General features: G+C 39.2%; 1 protein-coding gene and 1 long non-coding RNA gene across 5 annotated transcripts in view; one reads left to right on the top strand and one right to left on the bottom strand.

The window, feature by feature from the left end:
- LOC112644663 (spermatogenesis-associated protein 31D4) overlaps positions 1 to 21,776 on the top strand; it is a 220,933-nt gene that overhangs the window by 144,005 nt on the left and 55,152 nt on the right. For 3 of the 4 annotated variants that reach the window (XM_049116422.1, XM_049116414.1, XM_049116427.1), the window contains one exon: positions 14,757 to 14,931. In XM_049116422.1, coding sequence (XP_048972379.1) covers positions 14,920 to 14,931 — 12 coding nt within the window. In that variant the 5' untranslated portion in view covers positions 14,757 to 14,919. Of the gene's footprint in view, positions 1 to 12,072; positions 12,252 to 14,756; positions 14,932 to 21,776 lie in introns of all 4 variants that reach the window. The other variant, XM_049116412.1, reaches the window with a different exon arrangement.
- Positions 18,613 to 21,776, bottom strand: part of LOC125756088 (uncharacterized) — a 28,627-nt gene continuing 25,463 nt past the window's right edge. Inside the window, exon 3 of the long non-coding RNA XR_007414176.1 lies at positions 18,613 to 18,934. This is a non-coding gene — a long non-coding RNA (uncharacterized LOC125756088). The remainder of the gene's footprint in view (positions 18,935 to 21,776) is intronic.

The following is a 21,776-nucleotide window of genomic DNA, read 5'->3' as shown; positions in this document are numbered from 1 at the left end:
TTCAGATCCAGGGGAGGGTCCTGCTTGGTCTAAACCACTCAGAATATCCCATTTCCTTGCCATAGTGATTTTTCTTTAAGATTTATTTATTTATTTATGAGAGAGAGAGAGAGAGAGAGAGAGGCAGAGACACTGGAGGAGGGAGAAGCAGGCTCCATGCAGGGAGCCCGAGGTGGGACTCGATTCAGGGACTCCAGGATCACGCCCTGGGCCAAAGGCAGGTGCTAAACTGCTGAGCCACCCAGGGATCCCCTGCCATAGTGATTGATAGGAGTTTAAGCCAATCAATGCAGAGCATTTCCCTAGCACAGAGATTGGTATCAGGGTAGTCCAATCAGAGTGCAGCTTGGGATTTTTGTATGATGGTTTTAAAATCTGAGCTTGAATGCAGAATCACCACCATCAGTGCTGCTGGCAGTCATTTTAGGAGGCCAGCCCAAGAACAAAGCCAACATTTGAAGGCAGACAGAAATGAAAAAAAAAAAAAACAAACAAACAAAAAACAAAGCAAAAACTGCAGAAAAACTGAGCCAGAGCCTGGACCAAAACATGCCTGGCCCAAGCCATGAAAAGTCCTACAGACTTTTCAATTATAGGGACCAGTAAATTCCCTTAATTGTTTAAACCAGTTAAATAGTTTTTCTGTTATTTGCCATAGAAATGATTTCCACCAAAAACACTTCTGTTGTTTTTGAGTAAATTAAACTGAATTAAAACAATCCTTATTAAAAGATAATATATTTATAGCTTCTGAATATCGAATACATTTATAGTTTTCTGTTATGTGCCCGTCGTAAGGGATCAAAACTGAAACACTGCAAGCAGACCTTACTGCCTCATTCACACAGAAGAAGGGCTATGGAATTTCAAGGAAAACAAATATTTTTATTAAGTATTTTAATATTAAAGTTGCTTGAAGATAAAAAAATATAGATGAGCCAGAACTGAAATAATTTGAAAGCATGGCAGTTATTATTTTGACATAAACTTCTGCCAAGATAGGCAAGATAGAAATAAGACAGACAGAAAAACAACCAAACACACAAAAAACACAACTGATACCACTTTAAGGTCTACTGTCCGCCAGGGACTTTCATATACATCTTCACACTGAATTCTTACAATAATCCTTTGAGATTGCTCTTGCCCCCTCCTCCACCTCCACCCCCATTTTACATTTGTGGAAAATAGTCTCCAAAAGAAAAAGTAATTTGTTCAAGATCATACAGTTATTTAGTATCAGGGACAGGCTTTCAGTCCAGATTATGCTTTTTCTACAACTTTGAAGTTTCTTTATAAGATAGAGCTAGAAGCTGCAGGTGTCTGTAATGCCAGGTAGGGTTGGAGCAGCTCATCTGAAACTATCGTACACTGGTTTCAGAATGCATTAGCAGTTGCTTCGTGAGCTGCAGGTTTGTTATACTGCAGATCCTAAGCTTTAGCCTTTTTGGTATTATTTTATTTACAAACAAGTCTGGCCCCTTTCCTTGGGAATAGCAAACGCAAGGGAGGAATTGGATTTGGTCGTGTCGTGTTTGCTTCCACATAACCTAAGCAAACATAGGATGCCTTATTCTGACGCACTGCTTCCTTCTCATTTTCCTAAAAAGATTCACGAACCCTCTGCCAATATGATAAGTGTTGGGGGAAATGAGTTTCTGAATTGTCATTCTAGGAATTGCCTTTTGCAGCTGAAACTTCACCACTTAGTCAAGCCCTCCCCTGCCATCTGCTCAGCTCCAAAGCTGCTGCAAAGGTTGAGAGGAGCTACTTAACTTACAAAGAACCACATCTATGATCAAAATTCCATGCCATTAAACCATCTCTCATTTTTCCAGCTTGTTGAACCTCCAGAGGATCACACGTTTAGGCTCACCAGGGCACTATGATGAGGTATCAGGTCTTCAAAGGCAACCTATCACCAACTCACTGTACACAAAAATTTATCCAAGCCAACCTCATAGTCCATGCTTGCAAATTCATCTCATTCCCAGCTCTGGGGCCGATCAAGTCTTAGAGAACTTAGGGAACTCTGGTTTAGTTTTGATGTCTTGCTATCATTGGTCTGTTGGTGTCTGTGAGTGATTTGCTGGCACACAGTAGGCACTGTTCCTCAGGTCTGTCAGACCCTTCTCCAGTTCTTGTCAGGAAACTGTCTTGTGCTGCTGTTCTGGAATCTACACACTGTCTTTTCTTCCTGGGCTCAAGTTTTTAGTTTATCGAGGACTGAAGTTCTTTTATTGTCAGTTCAGCCCTTGTAGAGGCCTGGGTAAGTCTTTGATACTTGCTTCCATGTCTAACACTTACTACCTCATTCCTTTCTTTCTTCATTTGTTCGTTCAATGTGTTTGTTTATTAGAGAATTTTTGCCAAGTATTCATGCCAGTTGGAGAGATACAAAGTGTCTTAGGTCATGCTCCGTAGAAGAGATTGAGGTAGGAATTCTTATACAAGTGATACAGCAATCCAAGAGATTGCTGGACAAGTAGAAGGGAAAGAAACAGGGCTGTCAGGCATTGATGGGCTGTGGACCTCCCTGGGGGTGAGTGTGAATGGAGGCTAATGTAAACTCCTGAATGCCCCAGGACACTTCTGTCAGACGAGGACATTTCCTTTGCATGACTTGAGGTGTGAGCATTAGTAGCCGATACCCATGACATCTGGGCAATGAGTACACTCTGATGACAAAGGGGATCTGGGTGGAGGAGCAGTAGTATCTGCTGCACAGTGACAGGTGATGTTTAGTCTCTGAGTGACTCTATGGAATGGGTAATCCATATAATGTGGATGTGGAATGATAGAGCTATGCACATGAAGAGCACATAACCAAGCTAGGTGTGGGTATATGGTGGGGGATGGGATGGAGGGGAGATGGGGTGGTTGTCAAGGAATGTTCCCTGAGGCACTGACTCATAAATTGAGTCCTGAGGGTAAGACAGGATGATGGTGAATAGGAAGGAAATTTCAGGTGGAGAATGTGAGCATGGACTTAATTAGTGAACAGGGCTGCATGGTGATTTTTGTGTGCCCTAAGCATTTTTGCCTAAAATATTAAAAACTGTTTTTTGACTGCATCAATACAAAGATACATGTAATCCAGGTTGGATTATATTTGCTTATTTTTGTAGATTTTAAGAGTTCAAAACATTTTCATGGACCCCTAAAGTATCTTGGGCCTGTGCCCCTTGTCTCTGTGGATGTGGGTCCTGCTGCTGGAGGCAGGAATATGTGAGAAGGCAACCCTGACTACTTCAGTGCTGCCGGATGCTAAGTGTGTCGCCACTTCTGTCAACTTTGCTTCCTAAAACTATGCTCTACTGAGACTTGGCTGTGTTGAATAATGCTTTCTCTAAATTTGTATCTACCTTAGAATGTGATTATTGAGAAATAGGGTCTTTGGAGATGTGTAATTGCTTAAATTTAGAGGAACATCCTGGATTTGGGTGAGCTTTTAATCCAAGGACTGGTGTTCTTATACGAGATGACACAGGGAATCAGGCTGTGTGAAGATGGAGGCAGATTGGACTAATGTGGCTACAAGTCAAGGAACACTATGAATTGCTGGCAACCTCCAGAAGCTAAGACAGAGATATGGAACAGGTCACTTAGAAGGAACGTGGCCCTGCTGACACTTTGCTGTTAAATTTCTTAGCCTCCAGAACTGTAAAAGACTACATTTCTGTGGTTTAAGCCACCCAGTGTATGGGGTTTTGTTATGGCAGCCCGGGCAAACTAGTTTATGCTGTCTTTGCAAAGTGTCTCCTCTGAATCTCAGGTGTACCTGGTTAGGACTATCTGGGCACGGTGGAGCCCAGATTCATAAATTCTTTTCCTTTTATTTTCTGAAGCATCTTTTTCTTCTCCTCACTGACTGTTAGTCCCTTGGTACTGAAGAGCAGGCATGAAAATATCCCGGCCCAGGAGGTTGCTAAGGTAGCTTTTACTTCCCCAGGGTAGTTCCCTGCGTTCATTCACCGTGGCAAACTTCTCATCAGGACTGCTGGATACTAGAAGAAAATCTAGCCATGTTTTCATAGCTCCAAAGAAAAGTGTTTGCTTTGGGGGACAGGAGGAGGAGGGGGAGCTAGATACATTTATTGTTTAATATCTTTCTTTAATCCCTGATCAGCTGTAAATGCCCTGCCCATAAAACTAGGCTTTTCCAGTCTTCTAGATTTTTGACAACAACAACAACAAAAAAAATGGTTGAGAAATACTGTTTAATACATGCAAGTGTGAAGATGCCATGCTGGAATATTCACAGACTAGGTGCTACTGGAGGGCGAGGACCATATCTTTTTCTTCTTAATGCTCAGCATCTGCTACAGAGCCCAGGACACCGTATTCTTCCAGTAAACATTTGTTGAATAAATTAATCTGTGATTGCATTGATGACCACGGTGATTTAGCTCATCAGGGTCACTGGGTAGATGTTTGTCACTGCATCACATACACAAATTCTAAAGTTGCATCTTTGGATGGGACCATGACTTCTTAGGTGGGGGTATATGAACGAATAGCTGTGTTCTCCAAGAAGTACCTCCAAATAAGTTCTCAGGACCAAATACTCATCACTTACTATTAATACACATGATAAAGGTAAGTCCTTTACATATAGTATTACCAGTCCCAAAGTATAATTTTATAATTTGAAAATTTTTGTGACTGAAAATACTTCTAGTAGGTTTACTGGGTGTGGGAAATAGTTTTAACATTAATGAGTGTTTATGATGAACTAAGACTGTGCTAAGCCCTGTATATACAGTATCTCATTTAATCATTGCAACCTATCTATGAGGTTGATATTATCACCACTTTACTGATAGGAAAACTGCTTTTAGACAGATTAATTTGCCCATAAATGGCAGAGCCTGGATTCAGATGGTTGTTTTCCTAACTGCCAAACACTCTGCTGGTGTCAAGCTTTAGTGGGCTAAAACTCATTTAGGGGAGTTTGATAAAATACAGATGCTTAGGTCTCATTCTTAGAAAACCAGCAAGTCTAAGGTAATCTAGCAAATCTATATATTTAATTATCATGCAGATGACCTGAATGCCAGTGGTGCATAGACCACACTTTGAGAAGCACTGCTCTGTATATGAGATGTCAAATATGCAGTGTGATTTATTTTTTACTCTAATGTCATAGATGCAATATCATTTTCTCCCTTAAGGATGCCCAGTTGTTTTAGCACCATTTATTATGATGACTATTCTTTCTCCACTTCCTGGTTTCATTTTTGTCATGAACCAAGTGTACATATACATGGGCTCTGAACATGAACCTCCTATTTTGTTTTTTCCGTACAATTCTTATCATCCATTGAAAACATACTTTGAGAAATCCCACTGTGAATAAAGGGCAAAGAAATCTTGGAAAACTCCATGGATCATTTTGTGACTGGGTATTGTATCCATAAAATTTGGAGATGACCATTTACAAATCAATGCTCAGTTTTTCCTGGGATCCTCACGGGCCTACCAAGTGCAATTTTTGGTATTTGTAGAAATTGGTTTACAGCTCAGTAACATCCAGGAATTACTCTTTTTCCCTCTCAACTGTCATTATTTTCCTTCTCCAAATCCTCTTTTACCAAATCAGCAGTAAAACATGTTAGAAAGCAAGTCATCTTTTATTAAGAGCATCCTGTCTTACATTCAAATGTCATTAAAGAAGAAAGATGACATATAGACATAGCAGTATTCACCTCTAAGTTTCTGCTTTTGAACAAACCTTCCCCCTTCCTGCGATTTGCTGTTGTCTCAAATGGGGTCCCTACTGTCAATTCAGCATCATTGAATCCAATTTAAAAATGAGAAAAACAGAGTATATATATTTGCCCACTGGTACAAAAGGCTACCTTTTAAATATAGCTTGATGCCAACAAATAATTTTGATATACTGTCCAGCAAACTCTTAAAAATATCTTTCATTTTTATAGTATTATATGATACAGGTTAAAAAGCATTTGCATTGAAGGGTAGGGAAACTGAGGCATAGAGTTGTGAAAATTATTTAACTAAAACCATCAAGGAAATTATACAAACAACCAGAGATCCCACTGCCTTGTTTTTCAATGAGTTCTGGGCTTGGAGGCAGTTACCCAGCTGGATTTCCAAGAAGGGCAAAAGCTGTTCATTAGAAATGGTTAATGTATATAAAAAGGGGGGAAAGAAGAAAAAAGAAGGAAACAAACCATAAGAGACTCTCTTTTTTTTTTTTTTAAGAGACTCTTAATGAGAGAGAACAAACTGAGGGTTGATGGAAGGAAATGGGTGGGGGATGGGCTAGGTGGGTGATGGAGATTAAAGACAGCACTTGTTGTGATGGGCAATGGGTGTTGTATGTAAGTGATGAATCACTGAATTCTATTCCAGAAACCAATATTGCACTGTATGTTCACTAACTAAAATTTAAACAATAATAATAATAATAAAAAAAAGAAATGGTTCATGCAACACCCAAGTGTCCATTTACATCTGCAGTCATAGATAGTTAAACACTGACCCAGCTGGCCACAGGAAGTGTGTGGGCTAAGTGAAGGGATGGCATCCAAATGATTATAGTATGGCCACCTCAAATTCTCAACACTGATAGCATTGAAAGTGTTTTATTGTTTTTGTGTTGTTTTCCAGTATAGGGGTGTGGTAAACTCAGATGAGGCTGTGTTATGTAGTAAGTATCCTTTCTCCATTCTCTGTCAGTGAAAAGCTTAACAACTAAGTGTTGAAAGAACTTCCATTGTTCTACAATTGGGCACACAACTCATGGAGACCAACTGGTGACTTGATAGTCACTTGGGGAGAAGCAAATGGATTTGAAGACCCAAGAAATCACCCATGCCCACTGCACTAATGGAAGAAGTTCATGGGCTTTCTTCCTTCTGCACAGAGTCTAGTTTCTCTTTCTTTCGTGCACAATTAGCTGACTTTTTTTTTCTCCAGTAGCTTATGCAATTGTTGGCTACTGTGTGTGTTGACTATATTTGTATTTTCCCTGCACTAGCAGTCATATTTTATTGTTAAGTTGGAAATAAGGATCATTATGTTGTAAGCTAAAGTTGAGAAAGGAAAGCAAGTCATCTTTGAAAAGTCCTTTTCTTGGACAGCCACACCCCTGATAGGCCAATGGACAGTGCTGGGAAGAAGGGTGGTGAGCCTTGCATTAAGGTGGAATAGAAGTTTCTCAAGCTTCCTCAATATCAATAATTCAGGGACAACTGGGTGGCTCAGTGGTTGAGCTTCTGCTTTTGGCTCAGGGCATGATCCTGGAGTCCCGGGATCGAGTCCCACATCAAGCTCCCTGCATGGAGCCTGTCTCTCCCTCTGCCTGTGTCTCTGCCTTTCTATCCGTGTTTCTCATGAATAAAGAAATAAAGTCTTAAAAAATAATATTCAGATTTCCGATCTGTTCCATTGGGGATGCTGATTCAGAGGGGTTGGGATATGTTCCTAGAATGTGTATTTTAACAGCCACGTGATTATTATCATTAGGAAGTGTAATTTTGAAGATGTGAGTCCAGTCAAGGAGGTCCCTGATTCCCAGATATCCCCCATTGTTCCCACGGAGGCAATTTTTTCTTTTTTAGTCCTTTGCCAGCCTCTGTTCTGTACCTGCCACCAACTGCCATTTTGTCCCACTTGGGCAGGTTATTCTTATCTCAGATTCTCATGCCCTCATCACTGTACCTCAGCCTAGAGTCTCCACCCCATCTCAAGTCATTCCCATTCTACATGTCTCAGTCACAGTGGTACCAAACGATTTGTTTTTCCATGCCTATCCCAACCTCTTCAAATCTTTCAACTCTTTTCATGTTCCATTTCTTTTTCTTTTTCTTCTTCTTCTTCTTCTTTTTTTTTTTTTTTTTTTTTTTTTTTTTTACAGAGGGAGAGAGTGGGGGCTAAAGGGGCAAAGGGAAAGGGAGAGAGAGAATCTAAAGCAGGCTCCACAACCAGTGTGGAGCCTGACACAGGGCTTGATCTTAACAATCCTGAGATCATGACCTGAGCCAAAATCCAGAGTTGGATGCTTAATCAACTAAGCCACCCAGGTGCCTCTCACATTTTATTTTCTTCATGGAATAGAATACCTTCTCTCACTAGTTTACCCATTATGCTTCCGTTTCTTCTTTAAGAACTCAAATATCACAACCTTAGGAGTCCTCTTCAGCTGCCCCAGACACAGTTAATTCTTGTCTGGTGTTCTCATGGCACTTTGAACCTCTCTTCCCTATAACATATGTTAGGTGGTAATGATCTGTTTACTTGTTTGTATCTCTCAGCGGGCAGCTTGGAGAGGGACAGTGTCTTTATGTTTATATTCCAGTATCTAGCAGAGTGCCATGTACATAATAGGAATTTTTAAACATTTGCTGAATGAACTTTAGACTTTAATGACTATATATTAAATTATTATTATCAAATAAAAATATATAGATTTATTTATATAAATTCAGATATTTATTTATTTGTTCATCCATTTATTCAGACAAATATCTTTTGGGTCCTGATTATATGCTAAACATAAGTGATTCAGTGATAAGCTAAAAATACACACTGTCCTTGCTTTCATGGAGCTTTGAGGTAAGAGAAATATATTAATACAATAATTATGAAATTATATGAAATACAAAATTATATGAAATTATATGAAATACAAAATTATGATGATTTGCTGCAGTGAAGAATACCAAGGATAAGCCTATGGAGGCAATGAAAGCACATAATGTGGTGGGGGTGGGAGGTTAAAAGCTGATATAAGTGCTGATAATGAAAAGAAACCATCTAGGGAGGGAACAGAGTGAAGAACCTTCACTCTGGAAAAGGGAAAAAGCCTGTTCAAAGGCCCTGAGGTGGGAGGAAATATGGCAAGAACAAGGAACTGAAAGATGGATCGTATGTACAGAGTAGAGAAAGCAAGTAGATCTATGGCTCAAGAAAAGACTGTCACTTAGGGCCAAGAATTTTCATCAATCTTATTAAGAAGTTGTGTCTTTATTCTAAGTGCAATGGGAAACCAGTAAAAACAAAACAAAGGAAAACAAAAAAACCTGAGTAGTTTGGTGACTGTGTTATTGCAGTTTTGTAGGGACTTATACCTATCAAAGAATGATTTGCTTTACTATTTATTTTTGTTTTGACCACACAAACTACTTCAGGACAGGAATCATGCCTCACATTTCTTAGTGTTCCCAGCATCTAGCACTATATAATAAATAGAGTGGGCAACCAGGAGATGCATGTTTCTTGTTTTATTTCACATTCTTGAGAGTGAGGCTTTTTGTAAACACAGAAAGAAACTTAGTTAACTAGACCCACTGGATAGCCTAAAATGACATAACAATTTGTGTTTAAATTTGTGAGAAACATGTTTGATACGGTGAGTGGACAGCTGGTTACCCACAACAGTCAATCTATGAAGACTGTTTCATAAGTGCTTGTGAAACTAGTCACAGTTTGAAAAGAACCTGTTTCCCTTGCTTAATAAAGTCATTTTATCACTCATGACACTTGGAGTTTTGCCATTAGGAAACAATACTAGAGCTGTAATGATGCTTTGGACTTTAGGAGTCCTGTTTTGAAAATGTAGATAAATACCTAATTGGGAATAAAAGATATATTATATTTATCAACTGACATCTGTGGAATATTTTGATGGGGATTTAAATATAAAGGTAATTGTGTATCAGGGAAAGATCAGGGGCATCAGTGATATGGAAGTGAAATCTGCCAGGTGGCCTCTTCCTTGTTTTTGTTTTTGTTTTTTAATTTTATTTATTTATTCATGAGAGACACACAGAGAGAGAGGCAGAGACACAGGCAGTGGGAGAAGCAGGCTCCCTATGGGGAGCCAGATGTGGGACTGGATCCTGGACCCTGGAATCACGACCTGAGCCGAAGACAGACGCTCAACCGCTGAGCCACCCAGGCGTCCCTCACTTCCTCAGTTTTGCTTCTATTGTTGCCTCTAGAAATGAAAGTCATTTTGTGAATGATGGTGGTGATTGTGCTACTGACCAAAGCTGAATCTGACTGGATGTTGGTTTCACAGTGAAACAAAGAGTACTTTTCTTCATAATCTTTAAGACACTATGAAGTGTAATGATATCAATGAGGAAAAGTGCGATAGACTTTGTGAGATAAGTTGCTTTGTCATACAAGCTGAGCTGGTGGCTCCATAGCCCCAAAGCCTTCATGATTCAATGGACTTGTCAAATCAACTTCTTGGAAACAGTTCTTTCTGTAAGGCCAGGATTTCATTAGAACTAACATTAGTACTAATATTAGGTGTACTTTCTGATCTTCCACCACATTTTCCCCAGACTTCTTTATTTGCCCTATTGCTCAGTTAATTTCTAGTTGCTGGAGGGGACAAAAATGAGAAAGGAAACCTTGGTTGATGTTTTGGGGCAAGGGTGATTTTTCCAGAATATTCCATGAGGATTTGAAAAATTAAGAACTCTGTACATGACAGGGACACATTTCCACCATGCACATTCAATGAGACTTTTCTTATTTCCCTCTAGGGCTTTCTCCACTCTGCCCTGTGGATGTCTATAGCATCATTTTTATATTTAGCAATTGTTCCTCATTAAATGTATTATGACCATGGCAAATCTTGAATTAAAAATATTTTTAAGTGAATAAAGCCATTCTAACATTAAATATAATTGCTTTATTTCCTCACAGGAGATGGCCATAGATCTTGTTTGGAGTTTTAATAAATTTTTTAAAATCACCATAAGGAATAAGGTTCTGATTATGCAAACAGCCACACTAACCAAAAATGGATCCATTTTTTTTTAACCTTTTCTTCTGAGAGATACTCATCTCAGGTCCTAATTTTCCAATAAGTCTGAGTCAGTGATTAGCAAACTAAAGGCCAAATCTGGCCAGCAGCCTTTTTCTGTAGACAGATTTTTATTGGAACACAGCCATGACAATCTATTTAAGTACTATCCAAGGCTTTTTTTTATTATTATTATTACAACAGCACAGTTGAGCAGTTGCAACAGAAAGCACATGACCTGCAATGCTGACAACATTTATTATTTTACAAAAAAAGTTTGTTGACCTTGGTCTAAGATATGTTTCTCTATATTCTTTGACTATTGACTATGCTAGAAGCTCCTTGAAAGCAGAGACCAAACACAATTTCTCTTTGTATCTTTAGTGCCTCTCACACTGTCCTGTTGGAAAGAAGTGCTCAAGTCCAGAATGAAAGAAAGTAACTTAATTCAGCTGTATAAATAATCCTGCTACCCTCACCCCCAACCTGAAAGACTATGGGAAAGAACCACTGAAAACCAGACATAGGGTGATTTTCTACTAGGATGGTTTTTTATTGATTTTCAGGAAGATCTGTATCAATTACTCTGATCCTGGTGTTCTGAAGAGGGTTGCTGCTGCTCTCATTTAAGCAATTCAGGGATGGAAAGACAGGGATGTGGGGGAGGGACCAATTCAACTTTTGCTGTCCCATGAGAATTGGGGCAAAGGGATTTATGAGGAGGGCCCAATGTCTGGGTACTGGGCAGCATGGTCAAGGAATAGCTAAGCTGGCATCTTGGGTTGTTTGTATTCCCAAAATTACTTGCCCCAGCAGGCAAATTCTGTCTCAACATTTGGTATTATGTGAAGAATATTTTTAGGAGGCAAATGTACTCCTCCATTTATCTCAATGCTCTTGTTGACTTTCCCTACATATGTAAATGTAGATTAGTTTTTGCAAAAAAAAAAAAATTATAGATCTAATACCTTGCTTGAATAGGCATTGGAAAGGGCTCAGGAAAATACTCTTGGCCAGTTTCCTTAATAACCAAGCCAGAGGTGGCAATTACATATAAGGTTTATTATCACTCTGGCCCTTCTTCCCCTTCTACCGTCAGATATCACTAGTAGATCCCTACATTCTTTCTGACATAGGTAGCTTCTGAATCCTTCTTAAAATCTTCCAAGTAACTGCCACCAATTAGTCAGAATTGGCACGTGAGATGAAACCCTACTTGCCAGAGCTGGTTTTATATATTTCTAGGCGTGAGGATCCTATTCTATCTCTTATTTCTTCCTTAGCTCCTTCTGTGGAAATCTATCCAGGCCCTAAAGGAATGGGGGAGGCTAGGCAAGTCAAGGCATTGTCTACAGAATGCTGAGCAAAACATAGATGTGAGGTGATCAGCTGGAAAAAAGCAGAGACACATTGGAAAGTCACACGAAGTGGACATGGAAAAGGAAGGAAGAGCTAGATTAAGGTAAGCATTGGCATCCAGGCCAAGACATTTGAATGTAATTTGGAAAGTCAGTGTTGCCGAAGGCTGGTAAGGGTGTTAGTCAGAGATCTCTGGAGAAACAGAACCGATAGGATATGAATACACACACACATACACACACACACACACACATACACAGAAAAAGAGACAGACAGACAGAGGAGTAATGGTGGGCATTTGTTTTAAGGAGTCAGCTCTTGTGAATATAGAAGTTGGCAAGTTCAAAATTTGCAGTGCAGGCCATCAGGCTGGAAATTCCAGCAGGAGCTGATATTGCAGTCTTAAATCTTAAGGCAGTCCGGAGGCAGTCCTTCTTCAGAGGACCTCAGTCTTTTTCTTAAGTCCTTTACCAGATTGGAGGAGGCTCACGCACATTGTGAAGGGTCAGATCATCTGCTTTGCTCAAAGTTTGTGGAATTAAATTTAACATCTAACAATTTCATAGAAATTATTGGTTAGGACAAAGTGGGTTTATTTAGGTGAAACAGAGTTGATTTAAAGAAAATTATTAAATAAATACTGGGTGCAGATGGTATAGGGATATGTCAAGGGCATATGTACGAAAATGGCTGAGATCAGAGAATGGTAAGCAATCGAATCACTATACTCTTGTAATAAGGAAATGTCATAAGGAATTGGAGTTTTAAGGAGATTAATTCTGTTGCCTTGAACAAAGGCCATTGGCAAAAAATATTCACCAACAAACAATAAATATGAAAATGTCCTCTCTTGTTACAGTAGTGAAATTCTGCCTTTTTTAAAGATGCTAATTTTTTGCTAAATTTCCTGAAAGTAAGTTTCCCAGTCTGCTTTTTTAAAAGTAGCGGTTTATTTAAAACAAGTAGTTTTAAATTTTATGTAATCTTACCAGTTGGGTCTTTTGCTTTATGATTTCTTAAAATGATTTTAAGCTTAGAAGGTCATCTTGGTTTTTTGAAAAATTATTTATTTATTTGGCAGAGAGAGAGAGAGAATACAAGAAGGGGGATCAGCAGAGGGAGAGGGAGAAGCAGACTCTCCACTGAGCAGGGAGCCCAATGCAAGGCTCCATCCCAGGATCCCAGGATCATGACTTCAGCCAAAGACAAAGGCTTAACCAAGTGTCCCACCCAGGCACTACTCATCCTGGGTTTTAAATTCACAGATCTATCACCTTGTTTGAATGGGCATTTGGAAAAAGGGCATTTTTAAATATTTTACTTTTTGATGTACCTGGACTTATTTTGTTATACACTATGATGGCTGCATCTAAACTAATTTTATTTTCCCTAAATTCCTACCTAGTTACTCCTGTACAAGTTCCTTTCTGGTAATGTCATTTTTATTTTCTAGCAAATTCATACACAGATCTAATTCTATTTCTGCACTAGCTCTAGTCTATGTTTGGTATCTGTACATTGTTTCTTATTTCAGTAGTAAATTATTTCAATGATACGACCTTATATTTAAATTTAAATATATAGTGTGGCTAGTCCCATCTCATATTCTTTCTTCAAAATTTTCTGTGATAAACATATTTTTCATCCTGAAAACCTCAGAATCTAGTCAGATTCTCCAGAAGTTTCATAGAATGTTAATTGGATTTGTGTAAATCATGAAGGTTATAATAAATTCATGTATAATTCATTTATGTATGAATTTATGCACATTTTCAATCAACTTTTGATGTTTGTGACTATAGAGCACAGATAAGATTAGAGTCAATGAATTAATCTAAAATAATAATGAAGACATTTTATCTCTGTTGCCTCCTTCACTTGAGCAATTTAGATGTATAAATAGCCAAATTGAACTTAATTCCCGTCATTTTTGCACCTAAATATCTGGCCTATATATAATCCAACAATCAAGGATTAAAAGACTGGCCTCAGGAGAAGAATAAAAGAAACAATGATAAAATTGTCAGTGAATGAATTTAGATACTCTTGAAGGATAATTCACATTTAAACTTTTATTTTCACTTTCATTTTAATTCCCTAGGACTTCAAATGGAAACCCATGATCCCATCTGCAAGGATCTTCACCTGCGTGTTTTCAAAATTCTTTTTCTCATTAGCTTTGCCCTTCTTATGCTGTGGTAACTGCACAGCCTGTTTTGGCTCAGGCTAATTCTTGGTACTTTTGAATCTCTCTTGATAGCAGAAAGCAGTGATCAGACAGGTTGAACAATTCAATGGAAATGTAATCTGATCTCATTTTAGCCACATGTAAGAAGCAACCTGCTGTGAACCAGAATTGTAATCAGAATTATCTGATTCCTGTGACCCTTCCTTCTTTCTCTGCCCTGGTGAATGATGGCTAAGGAAATTTAAGGCATGTAAAACATGTACTGTTGATTTGTTGACTTGGCCATTGAACCCAACATCTTGCCTTCTTGCAGGTAAAACTACAGATCACAAGTTCTAGGTTGTATTTATAAGGGCAAAGCATTGACATATATTCACTTAAGTTGCTTCTTGACTCAGGAATGTCTTCTTTCCCTTTAAGCTATACTTCCAGCATTGGAGCCAGGTGGGAAAGCAAAGCAAAAGCAAAGCAAAACAGCAACCAAAACCCACAAAGTGGTTGGTTAACTGTTGGTAAAACAGCTGAGCTGCAAAGAAGGAGGACCTGCAGACCAGAGCTGACATGATGTGAGTTTGGTCAGTTCATGGATGTGAAGGTAAGAATCCTCTGCAGCTGGCTAAGGAAGGCCAGTTTCAATGCAGGAAAACCAAGAATGAGTAGTGGACAGTGGAGAAACAGGAGAAGAGAGGAAAACTAGACATAAAATGACAAGGAACAGAAAACATAGCAAACTTTAGTGTGGGGGGTGACCCCTGTGACATTGCTGAGTCCCTGTGATCACATCTCCCTGTATTTGCCCTTATGTAGTCCTCCGTCTTTGAACTGGAACAGGGACTGTGACTTATTCAGTCTAGAAGTGGCAGAGTGATGCTGTACTACTTCCTGTATCTATACGGGAAGCCTGAGAAGTTCTGCTTCTGGGCTCTGAGCCCTGATGTGCTCTATAGAGGACTCTGTGACCCTCCTGGAGCTATGTGGAGAGGCCATGGGAGGAAAGCCCAGCCAAGCCCAGGCCCCACCAATGGACTGCATCCATATAAGTGACCACTGATAAGATCAGCAGAAGAGTTACCTGATTAAGCCTGGCCCAGATTGCAGAACTGTGAGCAAACAAAATGTCTTTTGTTTTAACCCAGGAAGTTTTGGGGCTTTTGCTCTATCACAAAACAGGACTGTTAGTATGATAATGAAAGAGAAGCAGGAAGGCCCGAGGCCCAGAGGCTCTGCTCTCTGGGACAGTGTGGTGTGGAGTGAAGATGCAGGCCTGGGACCATGGCAAGCTCAGTCATAGCTTCACTTTTTACCTTTTGCTCTGTGGTCTGGGGCAAGTTATTTAGTCTCTTGGGCCTGAGTTCCATTATCTGTAAAATGAGAAAAATATTTCTTCCCTCACCAGAGAGTTAAGAAATGAAATGAGTGAGACTTTGGGGCACATATTTAGTACCCATCAAACATGAGTTTGTTCTGTTCCATTTTTCCTTAGAGTTCCCTCCCTCACCCCTGCAGGGGTGACCTAAACCACATTAACTCTTAAGGAGAGTCTTGTACCCTGCTAAAGGTCATTCTGTCATAGGTCAGTTTTATACTCTGTATGGATTTGATAAACAACCACTGTGTATATATGAAAAAGAAGGAATCCACTAAATTCTAAGTGATGGATATTTATTTTTTTTATGATGGTAGGTTTTGGGGCCAGTGTGCATTTGTGTCTATATGTTGAAATTTATACTCCAGCTCCTCTGGAATATCACAGCTGTTTATTAGACCAAGCTTGAGTCATGAAGGAACATTATATTCAGTTTATTTGTTGGTGGAACATGTGAAGGCATACATTAGATTTCCATTAGATTTTCACATACAAAAAGTTACTCCCTCTATTATTTGTAAAGCTCACTTAGGCAAAAACTTCACATTTTGAGGCAGCACTGGGTAAAATTTGGTGCTTACTGAACAACTGCCTTCATATAGAAAGTGTTAGGACTCCAGAAAGAAAGGAGTCCTACATAGTGTGTCTGAATTATGTTAAAACTGTGCAGAATCCAAGTTTCCAAGGCTTCTGAGAGAAAATACACGTATACACACATACACACATACGTACAGGCCCACACACACATGAAAGAGAGAACTATGGAGGGAAGAAGTAAGCCTGCTGTGGCCTCAGTTTCCCACTTATAAAAAGAGAAAGCCAGACTAGAAGGTTCTCCAAGGTCATTTCCAGCTCTGAGTGCAGCACACATTTCAAATCTGTGCCTGTATTCACCCTTTGTGGACAGTGAGATTCAACAAAGGTTGTTCTCCAGCATAACTTTAATTGCAGAGCTTTAATTAGAAAAATAATCAAAATTCTCTTTCAGATTATGGTTTTTAAATTTTATTTTTAATTGTTTTTATTGTTTCCATTTTATTTTAAAAGAGAAACTAACAGAAGCTGCCATTTGCCAAATTGTTGCACACATTTCCTTGCCATAGAACTGCCCTAGTAAGTTAACCTGAAACAATTTTCTAAATGTATTTTTAATGAGAAAATGAGATCCCTGAAATTTGTCTTCAGCATATTTTTTTTTCCTTTAGACCCCTTATAGGGCTCTGGGGTTTCCAGAACTCAGTGCCAAAAGCATGGCCAAGGAATTCAGCTCAGTTTAGTAATTACCTTGTGTTAGTCTCACTCAACATCGTTTTTCTCCTAATGGTTTAGGAAAGCCATTCAAATGCTTTGATTCTAGTCATAAAAGTTCCAAAGGGAAGGGTAGGTGAATGTGGATGGAATGTTTAGCTTCTTAAAATGGCCATACCCAGAGCTTATGCAGAGTTAATTCTTATCAGGGACTCTAAAGAAGAGCAGGTCAACGTAGAATGCATGAGAAAATGAAAGAGGTGAAGTAAACCTGGGAGTATCATTCCCTCTCCAATTAGGACTCATGATTATAGCAGACATTTATTTTTGCCCCCTCTCATGGCACAAGGGAAAGAAGGAGCTTCCCAAAGTCTCCCTGTGTGCTTTCAAAATGCTGACTCACTCCCAGATTTCACAATGGAGCATTTACATCAGACCATAGTTTCTCAGACATTTGGTGAGGGACCAGTTTGCTTCCTTCCCTACTCCCCCAGACACAATGGACTGATAACTTGCATAAAAGAAAATGATGCAAAGAAATTACTGAAAAAATGACACACAAAATAAGACAAACAAAATAAATATAAGCCACAATTTTTCATTATTAGACTCAATTACTGTCAAATTGCAATAGAAGTTTCTTTCTAACCCTCCTCAGTTTCTATACTTGTTGCAGATGGTAACAAGGATGTGAGAACCAGTATCGATGCATGAACCACAGTTTGAGTAGCACTGGCTAGGACCAGCCCAATAGTATTATCCGGTTCCCAGTAATGATCTCAGGAGTGTTCCTATGACCTGAGCTGGTGCCATTCACCTGAATGGTGGGACTCAAGTCGAGAACACTGGGACAAGTCTGTTTCTCCTGGCTGGATGCCATCTCAGCACTATAAGTAAGAAGTGTCTTGAGAATGAATCAACACTGGGAGACAGAACCTAGGGGTAGGGAGTCAGAAGCTCGATCTACTCCTATATTGCAGAGAAATATAAGTCAATAAATTGAAATGAAGCAAGACAGGATTCATCCGGTTTTCTATCATCTGCAAGGGAATCTTATGTGATACAGTGATGAACTTGCATATTTCCTCATGAACTCTCAACCAGCTTCTCTTTTGACAGTCATCCTTCAAACAGAGTGTGTAATTCTTCCAGCTATGAGCTTCCCACTGCCCTCCATACAAAGTTCAAGTGTCTTAAACTGTCATGTAAAAGCTGTCACAGTTGATTCCCTTTCTACCTTTTCTGCCTAATTTTTTGCTATTCTCATTCTCTGGAACATACCATGCTTTAGTGTGACCAGACGTGTATTTTATATATGTTCTAGGTTTCTCGTGTTTCCTCTGGCTGGAGTGCATTTACTCTTCCCATACCCTTTTCTGAGTTTCTAAGAATAGATCCTTGAGAACATAAGGTGTTCATTACTTTTAAAAATTATGCATCCCCATCATCCCTCCTGATTCAAGGGCTAATTTTGGGAATGTTGCCAGGAGGGCAAATCAATGCCCCCAGATACTTGATAAAAGTTGCATTTAGACCCCAGAAATCTCATTTTATAGGGAATCTAATATGGTTTTAATATTCAAATCTCAGAAAGTAACAAGCTTACAGGAAGTATGACTTTAAGTTACCATAAAAATGAATAAGCGAGCAATGATGAAGACCTACATCCACACCAAAACATGTACAGAAGTAGCAGATTTATTCATAAAAGTCAAAGTAGAAACAGCTCAAATATTCAACTGCTCAATCTCTAAATACAACATGGTATGTCTATACAATGGTATATGATTTGCCATAAAAAGAGAGAAGTACTGATACATGTTACAACATAGATGAACCGGGCAGCCCCGGTGGCGCAGCGGTTTAGCGCCGCCTGCAGCCTGGGGTGTGATCCTGGAGACCCAGGATCGAGTCCCACATCGGGCTTCCTGCATGGAGCCTGCTTCTCCCTCTGTCTGTGTCTCTGCCTCTCTCTTCACTCTCTCTGAATGAATAAATAAATAAATCTTTAAAAAAAAAACAACAACATAGATGAACCATGAAACATTATGCTAAGTGAAAGAAGGCAGATACAAAAGGCCACATATTGTATGATTCCACTCATATGAGATGTCCAGAACTGACAAATCAATGGACAAAGTGGATTAATGGGTAATGTAGGGTGGAGGCAGGAGGAATGAGAAGATTGAAAGGTGAAAGAAACCCATGGGGAATGAATTTCTTTTTAGAAAAATGAAAATGTTCTAAAGTTGATTGTGGTGGTGAATGCACAACACTCTTGAGTACACTAAAAACCACTCAATTGCACACTTTTAATGGGTGAATTATATGGTACGTACATTAAGACTCAATAGTAAAAAAAAAAAAAAAAAGACTCAATAGTGGTCTAAAAAAAAAAAAGAAAGAAAGTTTGTAGGAGCTTTATTCATAGTTGCCAAAACTGGGAACTATATAAAGATGTCCTTCAAAGGGTGAAAGGATAAATCAACATCCAGACAATGGACATTATCCAGCGCTAAAAAGGAATGAGGCATTAAGTCTTGAAAAGACATGAAAGGAAGCCTAAATTGATATCATGATGTGAAAGAGGTAAATCTGAAAAGGCTACACACTGTAGGATTCCAACTAGATGACACTCTGGAAGGAACTCTGGGAACACTTGGGTGGCTTAGTGGTTGAGTGTCTGCCTTTGGCTCAGGTGGTGATCCCAGGGTCCTTGGATTGATTTGTACATCATGCTCCCCATGAGGAGCTTACTTCTCCCTCTGCCTATATCTTTGCCTCTCAGTCTTTGTCTCTCATGGAGAAATAAAAACTATAAAAAAAAAAAAAAAAAAAAAAGCTCAAAACACTTCTGAAGACAGTAAAAGACAGTAAAATCTCTGGTTTCCAGAGATTAGAGGGGCAAGGTGGGATAATGAGGCAGAACACTGATGATTTTCAAAGCATTGAAACTGCTCTGCATAATACTATAATGGAGCATACAGTGCATTATATATTTGTTTAAACCCATAGAATGTAAAACACCAAGAGTGAACTGTAATGTAAACTATGACTGAGCGAGAATGATGTGAGGTGTCCTGGTAGGCCCACTGATTGCAATAAATGCCATAAATGCCCCATGCTGGTTCCTGATATTGAGAGGGGGAAGGTTCTGTGTATGGTAGGGAGGCAGAAGGGCATATGGGAACTCTGCACTTTCTGACCAATTTTGCTGTGAACCTAAAACTGCTCTAAAAAATAGTCTAGGGATCCCTGGGTGGCGCAGTGGTTTAGCGCCTGCCTTTGGCCCAGGGCGCGATCCTGGAGACCCGGGATCGAATCCCACATCGGTATCCCGGTGCATGGAGCCTGCTTCTCCCTCTCCCTATGTCTCTCTCTCTCTCTCTCTCTCTCTCTCTCTCTCTCTGTGACTATCATAAATAAATAAAAAATTAAAAAAATAATCTAAATAATTAAAAAAATAATTAAAAAATAAAAAATAAAAAATAAAGTCTACAGGGAAAAGAAGAGGAGGAGGAAGGAGAAGAGGGAGAGGAAGAGGAAGAAATCCTGTGAGTGGCTCACAAGGCTCATCTTACTTGGCACCAGCTATAAAATTTTCCCTGACCCTTCTCTCTTCTCCTTCCTGGTAACAGAATTAATTACTACTTTATTTGTGTTTCCATTGTGTTCTTATTCCTACTTGCTTTAAGATTCATATCACTTAAAAAAAAAAGATTCATATCACTTTATTATAGTTGTTTGCAGGTCTCACTAAACTATTACCTGCTCAAGGGCTGAGGCAATGCCTTGTTTTGTTGGTATTTCTACTGGAAATATCCAATGCAACATAGTAGAGTTCAATAAGTTTAGTGTGTGAATGGATGAGAGACATCTTACAGCTAGCTACTGTTTTAAACACAGTTTTAAAGGATTTTGCCCCAGAATCTGTTCTTCAAGCCTGAAAGCAGCTGTCCCCATGTGGCTGATCCCAGGGACAGTGATAGAGATGGCAATGAGGGAGCACTGAGGACTGTCCCTAAAAATGGAGAGCATATGGAAATCCTAAGGCAATGGCTTATCTAGACTTATCTATATGGAGTCTCTTGAAATAGAAGCAAATTATTCTACTAGAGCTTTTGGAAAATAATCCTCCTTGGAGACCATATAACCAAGTGCAATATGAAATCCAGGACCAGACTTATGTGGTGACACAGGTCAGCTGGAAAGTTGTCATGGAGTTGGTGTGAAGATCTCACTGTATCAGAGGCCATCCCTGCCATCTCTGGATGGCTGCTTAAGATGCTCCTGTGAAAAGTTTCTTATAAGGCTTAGGGGTAAGATGTATGTAAAGTGTGTGAGATGCCTTCCTGAGAAGGCATTTAAAAATTTAAAAATCTGTTATTCATTTACACCTTACTGAGAGTTATACCAAAAAAAGCAGGTTTTCAGAGGGTAGTAGAGAAAACCAATGTAGACATTGGTGCCAAGAGTGAAAAGGAAAAAGTACCTAATGTGGTGATAGAGTAATAAAGAGAACTTCTCTTCACAAATTTGCCAGGATTTATTGGACAAAGTGAATATTCTTAGTCACAGAGCTGCTTTAATTTAGGAGTAAATAGGGTGACTGTTTTGGAAATCGTTTTTGAATATTGTTTAAAATAGAGGTGTTGAGAGCATTGGGGATTTCTTTGTCAGCGTTCTGCTGCTTAGTAGCTGAGTGATCTAGAGAAGTCACCCTCTCTGAGTTTTCAGTTTTGTTCTTTTATAATAGGGACATAATGATACCTGTCCTGCTTACATCATGGGGCAAATGTGAGGTTGCTCCAGTAAAATGCTTTATA

Source organism: Canis lupus, chromosome 1, assembly GCF_003254725.2.
Source record: "Canis lupus dingo isolate Sandy chromosome 1, ASM325472v2, whole genome shotgun sequence".
NCBI classification, from domain to species: Eukaryota; Metazoa; Chordata; class Mammalia; order Carnivora; family Canidae; genus Canis; species Canis lupus.
Note: the sequence above shows the minus strand (reverse complement) of the source record. Positions and strands in the feature narration are given on the sequence as shown.